This window comes from Hydra viridissima, unplaced genomic scaffold (assembly GCF_058129835.1).
Source record: "Hydra viridissima isolate aposymbiotic clone 2 unplaced genomic scaffold, HvirCarnegie_v1 scaffold_3, whole genome shotgun sequence".
In the NCBI taxonomy this organism is placed as follows: Eukaryota; Metazoa; Cnidaria; class Hydrozoa; order Anthoathecata; family Hydridae; genus Hydra; species Hydra viridissima.
Window position 1 is genome coordinate 11,132,379 of NW_028324302.1, and position 12,159 is coordinate 11,144,537.

General features: G+C 28.6%; 2 protein-coding genes across 2 annotated transcripts; both read right to left on the reverse strand.

Annotated features, from left to right (window-relative positions):
• Nucleotides 1-131: 131 nt before the first annotated feature.
• LOC145180434 (uncharacterized) lies at nucleotides 132-1,747 on the reverse strand. Its single transcript, XM_090080913.1, has one exon. It carries the CDS (start codon nucleotides 1,745-1,747, stop codon nucleotides 443-445), a length of 1,305 nt encoding a protein of 434 aa, XP_089937039.1. The 3' UTR covers nucleotides 132-442.
• On the reverse strand, nucleotides 1,470-11,602 carry LOC145202541 (macoilin-1-like). Its single transcript, XM_080075516.2, has 9 exons — nucleotides 11,353-11,602; nucleotides 10,803-10,944; nucleotides 10,185-10,311; nucleotides 4,996-5,125; nucleotides 4,823-4,889; nucleotides 4,638-4,716; nucleotides 3,818-4,277; nucleotides 3,545-3,730; nucleotides 1,470-3,251 (listed from the first exon to the last, which is right to left on the reverse strand). Exons 1-9 carry the CDS (start codon nucleotides 11,430-11,432, stop codon nucleotides 2,558-2,560), a joined length of 1,965 nt encoding a protein of 654 aa, XP_079931642.2. The 5' UTR covers nucleotides 11,433-11,602; the 3' UTR covers nucleotides 1,470-2,557.
• Nucleotides 11,603-12,159: the final 557 nt, after the last annotated feature.

Here is a 12,159-nt window from a genome sequence, read left to right on the forward strand (position 1 = left end):
CTAAACTTTAGTTTAAGTTACAATTTTAGTTAAACATTAAAAGCATGGAAAAAAAGGTACATCATGAATGAAGCAGCATAATTGATAAATTAAAAACAACAAATCTGAAAGAATTCTAAATGATAACATTATTTTTTGAAGTTTATAGGAAAATTTATTTAACAAAGAACTCAAAGTAAAGCATGAAAAAATAAATAAAAGTTCATAGCTATATCAAATATTTATTACTCACACGAATAACACCATTGATTCAGTTGAAAATCAATAAATTTAATATTCTGAAAAATAATTATTCTAAACAAAAAGAAAATCAAATATAATCACAGAAACAGTTTCTTTATACAGAAAGTAAAATGTTTGCATCTATTATCTTTTTTTTCTTCCTAATTTTCTACATGTAAGTGTTAATAAAAAAATTTTAAAAATACTTAAGATTATATTATCATAACTTAAGGGATTCTTCTCCAGTAAGCAAATGCTGAAAGTGTTGAGGAATTATCTGTTTCTGAGAGGTGCTTTGCAAACACCTAGAAATCATATTCAATGTCAAACTGACAAGTGATAAACCTCGCCATACTTTAAACTTTATGTATATATAGTCTTGACAGGCTGCATTAGTTTGTTCACCTATCAGCCAGATTTCATCATCTTTCCATGAAAATTTTATACTTAGATTATGCGACCAAAAACAATTTACATACGAAAGAATCTGAAAAATTTTCCCAATGCGTAAATCAATACAAACTATGTAACCTTCAGTGGCAGTTAAAAGAAGCAACATACATGCTTTATTTACTGCCATTTCAAAAGAGCATGGAGCATACTCATTATGCTCTATTAATTCTTGTGACAAATCAATCACATTCTCTGTAAATTTTTTTCCCCAAACTTTTATAATATATACTTTTGGAACACCATTTTCAATTTTCTCTTTAGCAACAAACATGCTATCACAAACTAGATAAAACCTTCCAACTGGACCATAATGATGTGGAATTTCTTTGTGAGCACATGAGGACTTTTCATTATTAATATAAATATAGTTTGTACATTGATTGGCAAAAAGAATCAATTTAGAAGTTGATATAGACACTAAGAGAGTCTCAGTGCTCTTTTTTGGTGTTTTTATGATCCAAGGAACAAGACTTAAATGGTAATAACCAGAAACTGGTTTGACTTCTTTATCAATCAGAATATGCATGAAGGATATCTTTGCATCATCAACCCAAGACAGAAGCCAAAGCACATTGTCAGATAATCTGGCAACAGAATTAGAGTAAGTGTAGTTTATTGTTCTGTGAGAAACTTCCTTGTTGTCTGTATTCAAGTAGCAGCATCTGACTTTCCAACCTTTTATATGTAGTAGAGCTATACCCTTTTCATCTGATAAATAGAAAGTTTCTGTCATTCTCATTGCAATTTGATTTTTTTTAAACTCAAAATACTTTGTTTCTTTTATTAACTTCTCCTTTGTTTTTTCTTTAGTAGGTAAATACAATGTGATTTGATGAAATAAAAATGCTTTTAAATCCTCTTTAGGGTTTTTAATAAAAATACTTCTAGTCATTTCATGAAAATTACAACCCTTTTGCAAGAGTTTCATGCAAAATTTAACATCAGGGCAATCAGGATTTTTAAGATTAACTTTATATGAAGTGCCAGGTAGGTCACCATAACTACAAGATAAACTCAAACAAACAGGAATAGTTTTACCATCACTTAACTTTGCCCAGTGTTCTGCATGCATTACTAGAAAACTTACTTCAAATATATGATGGTTCACTCACTAAACAATAGTAATACTTTATTATGCTTTTGCTTTACTTAATCCAGAAATTGATACCAAAACACTATTTACTTCAGTAAATTTAAAAATTTTAAAATAGTTACTTCTTATTACCATATTGATTTTTAAACTTTTGTATAAAAGTAAGTATTTAAGGAAACAAACACAAAGATTAAATAGAAAGGCTAAAATCAGATTAAAATGTAAAACATGAAGATTGATCTTTTGATTATCTGATTGTAATAATCTAAAAGAAAAAAGAATAATATACCTTTAAACACTTTAGTGATTCTTATTGCTTTCAAACTCTTTATTCAATTTATTTTCTTTCAGAAAATAAATACAAGCAAATAAAAATGCATTAAAACATTTAAAGTTGCATATTGCAATGAATATTTGTAATTTATATTGGCAGGAAAAGAATCTTCAAAGTATACCAAAGAAAAATGTTTATAACCCAATAATCTTGTTTAACAAGAAAAATACATCTGATATATTCTTTTCAAAAAGAACTATGCAGCCTAAAATATAATTCATATTTATGCAGGTTCTACATTTTACCAAGAATTCCTTTACAGAAGTAAGATAAAAGTATGGATCAAAATTTTCTTATCTAGGAAAAAATTTACAAAGTGATTCTCATGAGTACTTCAGTAAGCAAATGTAGGCTAAAACTAAATAGAAAGCACAATAAACAAAATCAAAGTTAGGCTTTGAAAACATTTAATTGGAAGTCATACATTAAGTTTAACAAAACTTCTTAATTAAACTCTAGTGAGCAACTTTTGATGTACCATTCATGTTCAACCATTTTTGCTTAGGAGAATCATATCCAGCTGAAGTCACAACTGTTTCAATAGCATTTGTTTGAGAAATAAATGCATTCGAATTATTTGAAACAAACCCATTCAACAAAGAATGATATTGAGAGGGCATAACTGCCATAACTTCAGCTATCTTAGCTTTCAAAGCTTCAACTTCAGCGCTTTTGATATTCAACTGACTGTGTACTAGTTCTAGTTGCCTTCGAGTATCACCTAGGGCTGAGAAGAGATCTAACTTTAAACGTGTTTCAGAACTTAAACTATTTTCTAAATGAATATTTTTTCCTTTCATTATATTTAATGCTCCAGTAAGAAACTCTAAATCCTTCTTCATTTTATCCCAATCTGCATCTGGATTTTTCTGCTTCAATATATAACTTTCTTTTTTTAAGTCTGAAATTGAATTTGTTGCTTCATTAAGTTTAGCCTGTAACTTATTGATTTCGTTTTCAAGTTCCTGACGTTTAGATAAGCAACTATCATGATTTTCAACTCTATTTACAACTTCATTTTTCTTTCTCTTCATTTCAAGAAGCTGATTCTCTGCATTTATCCTGCTTTCTTTTTCAGATTTTAATCTCTTCTCAAGAGAACTAATTAGCATTTTTTCTTGAGACTTCAAATTATTTAAACTGTTTATTCTAAATATAAAAAAAAAACAACAAAAAAACTGGAAAGTTAACAGCAAAGATAAAAGATAACTTTTATTATCTATTTAAAAACAAATGCAGGTTTAATCAATATACCCTAATCAGCTGCTTTCTAATACAACTTTAGAGAAGAAATTAAACTTGCATGCATTCAACTTATTCTATACTTAATTACAATTTAAAAAATCTGAATGAAAGTAGTTTTTTTAGTCATGATAAATTCATGGAAGTATAAGCAAAATTTTTTAAAGCAACCTGTTGGGACTATGAATAACTATACTCACTTTTGCTGCAAAACACCATTATCGGAACTAAGTTGATCAAGCTCAGAAGTCAAATATCGTTCTGTACTAAGTACTACATTGACTTGGGTACGTGATTGAACTTCTGATTGACGTGTGGAATGCATTTCATTGCGCAACTTTTTCAGCTCACACTCCAGCTGTAACACTTGAGCTTCTGCTTTGCGCCTAATATGATTTTGTTAAAGGAAATATATAAAAATATAATAACATTTTAAAAGATAAAATATTACTAAGATTATACAATTTTCATACCTTAAAGCTTGTTCATCTTTATAAAGCTTGTTATGCGATACATCAGATTTTAAGACCTTGATAGTTTTTGGAGAACTGTCCTGATTTTGATCTCCACTGAATGATGACTGCTCACTGTCTGAACATTCCACGTCATTGTCACTATCAGTAAACTTTTTAAATTTACAACGCTTTATTTCCAGTCCATTGGAATTTCCATTGCAAGCTTTATTTACAGTCTTAATAGGTGGACGAAAACTAGTTGTTTCTGTAAACATGTCACTATTTTTTTTATTTAATTCTTTAACTTGAGGAATAACTTCAAGCTCATTGAGTAAAAGGGATGAATTGTTTTGCCTCTCATCAACATTATTTTGCTTTAAATTGCGCTTCTTTGTATCAGTACTTAAGACAGTATCCATGTCTACTTTATTTATATTACCATTTGTTAACATCATAGGCTTTTTTAACAAGATCTCATCTGAAAGAGTTCCAATAGTAGGTGTAAATTTTGAAATACAGAGATAATTTCAAAAACGGAGATGAAAAAACAGCAAATGAAAAAGTTTCATTTGCTGTTTCTCTGCAAAAGATATACGAACATGTATGTTAACATTGTGAAGAACATTTCTAATAATAGCAAAAAAGCAATTGAAGCCAATTATAAAAATTTAACCTAAATGCTTATTCATTAACTCATAAACCTTCTGTAATAAGATTATTAACTATTTCAGTAAACAATACAAAACTATATACAGAGCAGAAAGAGAGAGAAACAAAAACACCTCTTTTACAACAAAAAAATATAAATTCAAGACAAACATTAAACAACAACAAATACCTTGTATATCTGCAGGCAAAGCATCTGATACTAATTGATGGTAAAATTTGTTTTGCTTTGCAACCTCACACTGTTGATACTGAAAATAACTATCAACCTATAGTCAACTTGCTAATATTAAGGCTGAGTTATTATGATACTAACAAAAATAATTTAAGCAACATTTATAATTGTAAATGACTTACATGTTTAATCCTATATCCTAAATAACTTTTAAATCCATACCCCAGGCTAACCACTGGATAACCAATACTAAAGAAAATAATCATAAATAGCTTTCAGTATACACATCTGCAAAACTTTTATTAAAGTAGTAAACATTAAAAGTAAATCATAGAAATTAGAATAACAACTTCACCAGTGAGCTGCAAATGGACGACAAAGATCTAAGTTAAAAGGAACAGATTTTATCTCTTGCAATCTGACAGATGCTTCTACATAAACAAATAGTAACCAAAGACAAACTGTTGTAATGCATGGACCACGGTCTAAAGCAATAATTCTATGTAAGTAACTATTTAACAAAAAAAAAAAAAACCTTTTGAATGAAACATGATACCAAGTGTTCAGAAAGGTTGGGTGTAGTTTAAAAGTAATACAAGTTAAAAATAACAAATTTTAAAGAAAGTTCTGCTGTGATATTCTATTCTAATTAAGTTATTATCCTAGGCTTTTCTTTGTATACCCTCTCCTTAAGAAATTTCCATAAAAATAGTCTGAAGGACTCATATCATGACTACATGGCGGCCTGTTAACATCATCTCTTAACAAAATCAGCTTTTTGGGGGAATAAATTCTTTGTAGCTTTAATGTAATCATTTGATATGTGACAATTGGCGCCATCTCATTTAAACCATGTTCTTGCATTGAAGTCACAAAACTGTTGCAAATATGAGATTAAAAAATTTGAAATTATCTCACAGTATAGCTCTGTTATTTGTTTGGCAGACATCATGGTCCAAACAATAACCTTAGGGTTATAAAGCAGCTGCTCATATTTCTGTTTGGGGTTTTTTGTTGACTGTGAACAGCTCTATTGTTAGGGTAATTCCATATGAAATCATCCAAAAAAAAAAATTTTTGACACCCTTACGTATCAGAATTTGTTCATTTTTACCTCACTTGCAGTCCATATTAAAAAAATAATAACTGCAAAAATTTTAGTTAAAAATACACATGGGTTCCAGAGATATTGTCAGTTAAAATAATGCTGACTCAGCATTTTAGTGATTTTCTAAAGCGACTACAAAGCAACTTTGACATATAGTATCTTTATAATGACTTGGGGAAATTTCCTAAAATTTGGTACCCCAATAGATTTTTACTTGCGAAAGCTTGATATAAAAGTCAGATTCATGCATCCACATGGACCAGGTAAAAACTTCTTTGGCCAATGAGAAATGACGAGTGTTGGGTGCTCAATTCTGAAGTTATATGTCTACTTTCTACAGCCACAACAATATCAGGTTGTACAACATATCTGATTTAGATTTAGAGAATATAAACAGTTGGTTACAAAAAAAAAAAAAAAATACATTTAAATTAATTTTGTTGTAATTTTATTTACCTATTTTGGATTTAGAATTTGTCTTTCTTTTTTTCAAATCCTTGGATGGAAGGCTGAGAAGCGTTTATAGATAAATCCTACTGTCCACCTTATTATGTCAATGACTATATTAGTATTAATCTACTAAGTAATACTATAAAGATATTGATTGTTAAAATGTTTTAAAAAACATTTTAATATTTTTGGTTTTAAAATTTATGATTTTTAAAATCGTGAAAAGATCTTAGTTTTCAGTGCTTACTTTAAAATAAGAGGTAAATAATGAAAAAAAATTGCTTCTTAAACTTTAACTAAAAAAAAAAAAAAAAATGCTTTTAAATTGAATTTTAATAATTATTTATTATTTTATCATTTAATGCATTAAAAAAAAAAAAAAAAAAAATCCAGGGAGATGGGGGGGGGGGGGGGAGAACTGGTCAGAGGCCTGCTGGCGCTCCCTTGGCCTATGACTATAAACGTCCTAAACTAGTCAATAAGTAACACTATTTGATGTTTTATTCAAATAAATGTTTTAAAAAACATTTCATTTGCTTTCGTTACAAAATTAAAATTTTTCTATAAAGACACAATTTAAAAACGCAAATTTTGATCAAGTATTAGAGAGACAATTGATGAATCTAATTTTTTTTAGTAGACCTAAGATAAAATAATGATATACAATTAAACTTTTTATTCGGGATTTTGGGCCACAGCCTTCATTTTACCTCCAAAAACCATGAATTTACAAGTCAATAATTTTGAACAAAATTGGATAAACGAGGCATTTCCTGAGACAATGGAGTCTTGACAGTGCTCTTTTTGGTCTGGATGATTTCATATGGAATGACCCGTTAGTAAATTTCAGTTAAATACAATTTTTTTTTAACTGAACTGCTAAGTATTGCATGCCTCAACCTCTCTCCCCTCATGTCTCAGTAATTTCAAAAAGAAGTAGTGCTAACCCTATCTGGACCCTTGTATCATTTAACAAGTATTTTAAAAGTAAAACCAATATCTTTACAAATAGATTTTTTTCTCATTTAAATGTTATACAAAGTAAATGATTGCATTATGCATGCATTTGCTATGCCTAACATCTAAATATTAATCACATTGATTATAAAAGGTTATAGACTTCAGTTAAGCTCTTTTATAAAGTGTCTATTTTTAGTCATATGCAGAATACAGACAAAGATAAGCTTACTAAGACTAAAAGTTTACTTTGAAAAGCAAAATGTTATTTGTTTTCTATGCAAAGGCTTAAAAAATGTTTAAGAACCTAAAAAATGTTCTTTGGATCCAAATCCTGCTTTTTAAGAAATGAGCATGATATTTGTTTATCCAGGGTTTAATTTACACATTTAATTTCTTAACTTCATAGTATGTGAAACTTTTGTAAAAAATTTTTTGTAACAGCTAACCTTAAATTAATTAACTCTCTGCTTAGTCTGTCAATAAACTCATTTATCTACTTTTTAAGTTCATAAAAAATTTTTATAAATGTTAAAAAAAGAAACATACATATTGGGGGTGCAATAAGTTTTGAGGAATTTAAAAAAGATAACATTTTCTTTGTGCTCTAACCATATCAAACTCTGTACACAGTTTGTTGAAAGCGCAGCTTTTTTTTTTTAATTTGAAGAAAAGTGCAGCTAATGGACATTGATTGCTGTTTAAGCATGAGGAACTTGTTCCATCAACAAAAAATACTGGTCTCAGCATTTGAAAAGTGGCAACTTCAAAAGCAGTGACAAAGACCATGAAAAGCCAGTGAAGCTTGAAAATGAATTGGAGGCATTATTTAATTTTTAATATTAGGGCATTATTTTTCCATATGCAAACCACTCCTTCAAGGCAATACAAGAAAGGTTTTTTTTGCATTTAAACATAGGGGACAAGAAGTGGATTCACTACAACAACGAAATACACAGAAAACTATGGGGTGAGCACAGCCATCAACTTCAACTGCAAAAAAAAATTTATGAAGCTGATATTGAAGCTAATACTGTGTATCAGCTTGGAGTGATTTACTATGAGTTACTCCAGCATAATGAAATTATAACTGGGGAATGTTACCAATAACAATTGATGCCACTGACCTGAACATTTAAGCTCAAACACCTCCAGCATGCCAAAAGATATAACAAAGTGATTTTCAGCACAACAACAAGTTATCTAAGAAACTTTAGAGGCACTTCAATAGGATGTTCTACCCCACCTGCCATATTGATCAGATATTGTTCCTTCCAAACACCACTTGTTTTGGTTGATGGCTAATGGCCTGGCCAAGCAGCATTTCACTTTACATTAAGAAGTCAAAAATTCAATTCTAAGAGCCAAGTCAATTCTAAGAGCCCCAAAAAAGATGAGAAATTTTTCAATGTATGAAAAATATTGTTCAATATTAGCTATAAATTTTCCCTATCTTTCAGGTGAAAAATTTATAGCTAATATTGAACAATATTTTGAAGAAAATATATTATACTAAATTTTCTAAATAAAGTTTCAAAGTTACAAAAAAAAAAAAAAACCCTCAAAACTTATTTGTACTCCAAATATTATATTTTATAACAGTATTTTATTTATACCAAAAACAAATTTTGAAATTATACATGCTATGGACAATTAAGATCTATTCAAAGTTCAGAATTTTTATCAGAGATTCAATATGTATCCAGAGGTGCAACAGTCTGACACATTAAGGTTTAATGAGTTGCTGTATTTGAAATCACTTAACTGCCATACAAACCAACTTTAAGTCTGCTCAGAATGATAACAACCCATGAAATTTTTAATTATTTCAAGAACAACTTAATTGATTTTGAAAACTTAACTTAATGCAAATTTATCTCTAAATACAAGAAAACTTTTAGAAAACATCTTTGAGCTGATCATAATATTTTCTCAATGTAGTGCAGATAGCTTGGTTGAGCTTTTGGACAACAGTTTTTGTAAAACTTCATGATGCCACATCCCAAACTTGGCAAAATTGATTGAGATCTTTTGCAATTTTGCCCTTCTAACAAAGCTCACATTTTATGGCTTGCCCAAAATTTTTCAATTGGACAAAGTTGTGACACATGGGCTAAATTCATGTTTTTGCGACAAAGTTGATTACACTTTTTAAGTAAGTTTAAGATATAAGTTCAGTCCAGAAGATGGGTGGATCATTATGCTTTTGGACCATGGGTATGAGTCATTTTTTTAAACATTTATAAAAATTTCAGAGTTCATGTTTTCAATGGTGATTGAAAATGGCTGAGTTCTGAAATCACACAAACAGATGACTTGCCAAACTATAATTTTATTGCCGAATGTTTTGGTTTTGTTTTCAGAAAAAAGTCAGGTTTTGTTCCTTTAATGATTGTATAAAACCACTAGCCTGGGAGAGAGTCAAACAGTCGAGTTTGATTTCATTAAAGCTTTTCTTGTATCAGTTTTTGAATATATATTTTTGGCCTTGCTTCTGGAATTTCTGCTTCCTAAATGCCTTGCAGCCATATCTTTTTTTTTACTTCTTGGATTATTGATTGGGAACATCAGCTATTTTTTCGATATCCTGAAAAGAATACTTTGGATCAATATGATCCAAATTTCTTGATTATTTTTTGATCAAGTTTTAAACTTGACAGCCCCTTTTCTTGGTTTCTTAACTTTTTTTCCAATTCACAACTTTCACTCCATGATTTAATATGACTAACAGTTTTCCTTTGAACTTTATAATTTTTTCTAGAGAGTTATTGGAACATGATTTTTTAGCCACTTATCCAATTCTTTGTTTGCCACCAACTTTTTTTAAACTACATTTATATTATTTGAAAAAGAGACAAATTTGCTTCAAAACAAAAAAATTAACAAAACCAATTAAGTAATTCTCAACATATTTCAAAAATCTCATGAGCCATTATCATTCTGGACAGTCTTTAAAACCTCAAAATCAATTTAGTGTAAGTAATATCTAATTATACAAAAAAACTTTTTAGTAAAAAAAAATTTCCTACCTGTGCTACAAACAAACTGAACCCAAACATATGTGCTAGCAACAAAAAATAGCCAGTGAGTTGGCAAAAGTAGAAAACAGACTATGTCTGAAAACAGTGTTATTACTAGGAACAGTATAGTCAAACCCTAAATGTGAAAAAAACAGTGAAATTAAGTTTACACATATTACTGATTCTATATAAAAACCTTGATATATAAAATATAAACTGGTTCAAAAATTCCAAGATTTATTATTAGCATTTTGTAATAGAAATAAAGAGTTTATTTACTAATGTTCAATTTTTGAAACATTTTCTTACCAGAAGTTGAAATATATAAACCTAACACAGATGAGTAAAAATAAAATCACACCATAATTGGTTTTAACATAAATTAATTATAGGGGCACATTGGTACATGTTTGGTTATTGTGCTATGTTTTTAGGAGTAATTAGATGTCTGATTATAATTATAAATAACTGGTGTTCACAATATTCTCATTATTTCCCTCCCCCCCCCCTTTCGTTTTTATTTTTAGAGATTTTTATAAAAGGAAATGAAATAAAACTTTTCATTAACATGGAATCAAACTGATTCTTTTTTAAAAGATCTTTTTTAATTTTAAAAAAACTACTTACTAATCCTTGGTACTTAAAAGAATCAAATGAACTCTTAACAAGTAGCCAGAATGGCCATAAAAACTCAAAGCGAAATTCCAATGTAAAATCCATAGTAATAACAATGAGCCATATGATAAATGACCGTAAGTATAATAACCAGCTATGAAAAAAAATAACAAAAAAAAGTTGTGAAACTCATCTTACCAATATCCTAATTTGATTCTGAAAACATTTTTTTAAAAAAAGCAATCACACTTAAACACAGTTAAATTATTTAATTTAAAAAACCTATGCCATGGCATATTATAAAAAAAACTAATAAGTATCATTTTTCAATGCATTTGTTTAACAAATAAAATTAATTAATAGGCATCTTAACAAAATGAAAAATAAGATCAAATATCTTTTATGATCCTGACTAGAGCAGTTTGAATAGGTTACTCTATACTCTTTATCTAGAAACATGCCTTTTCATTCAAAAATAATATATGATGCTTTTGAATAGTCTAATTAGGCTTTTCATACTGTGAAATAAACAAAGATATAATATAAAAATAAATTAACTCACCTGCTATATACGGAGTCTGTTATACGTGAACGCTTAACAGGTCTTCGCAATTTGGAAGCATCAATTGTCCTTCTTTTCATGTTTCTAAATATTTAAAATAGATTTTTTGTATTAGTAACTAATTAAAAAGCAATAGTTTTAGAGTGTATCTATTATTATTCGAATTTTGGGTCTAGTTATTCCTAGATTAATTTTTTAAATATATATTTTAAACATCTCTTGCTTCGATTTACCAAACGTTTCATTTGGCGCATGCGTTACAGATGTAGCTCGCCTTAAAGCTGGTAGTGTTCACTTGATTGTCAAGGCATTTTTCATTTTATTTCTGTTATTTTTATTAGTTTTTGTTGTAAGTAGGTTTTGCGATCTATATTAGTTAGCAAATTAAAAACATTTATTGAGTTTATTTTCATTTACTTTTAAAATATAATTTGCAAAATTTTGATTGCAATAATTTTTTTTTAGTTATAACTTTTTGGTAATAATTTTCCTAATAAATCGTTCTTATACTTCTCCTAATGTTGCTATTAATGCAGTTACATAACACTACTTGGAGTAAATATTCTTGGAGCTTTAAGAACGATTGATTAAAAATTATTCCATGAATGAATTTATTTTTCTAAATGCTTCCAAAATAACTATCGGTATACTTTTTCTGAGTATTTCCATTTAAAACTCAGCTCTGGGGTAAGAAAAATCACATGGTACGCTGAAAAGTAAGTTTGTTTGTTTGTTTTTTTTAATAAATATTTGGAAATTTTTTTAATAAATAGTTGGAAAAAAACATAGATTATCAAAAAAGCTTTC

Coding starts and splice junctions, on each gene's coding strand:
- LOC145180434 (XM_090080913.1), bottom strand. CDS start 1,747: ATGCATGCAGAACACTGGGCAAAGTTAAGTGATGGTAAAACTATTCCT.
- LOC145202541 (XM_080075516.2), bottom strand. CDS start 11,432: ATGAAAAGAAGGACAATTGATGCTTCCAAATTGCGAAGACCTGTTAAG. Junction 5,126..10,184: donor TCAGTTTGTTTGTAGCACAG/GTAGGAAATTTT, acceptor TTATTGCTTTAG/ACCGTGGTCCATGCATTACA. Junction 4,717..4,822: donor TAGGATATAGGATTAAACAT/GTAAGTCATTTA, acceptor AGTTATTTTCAG/TATCAACAGTGTGAGGTTGC.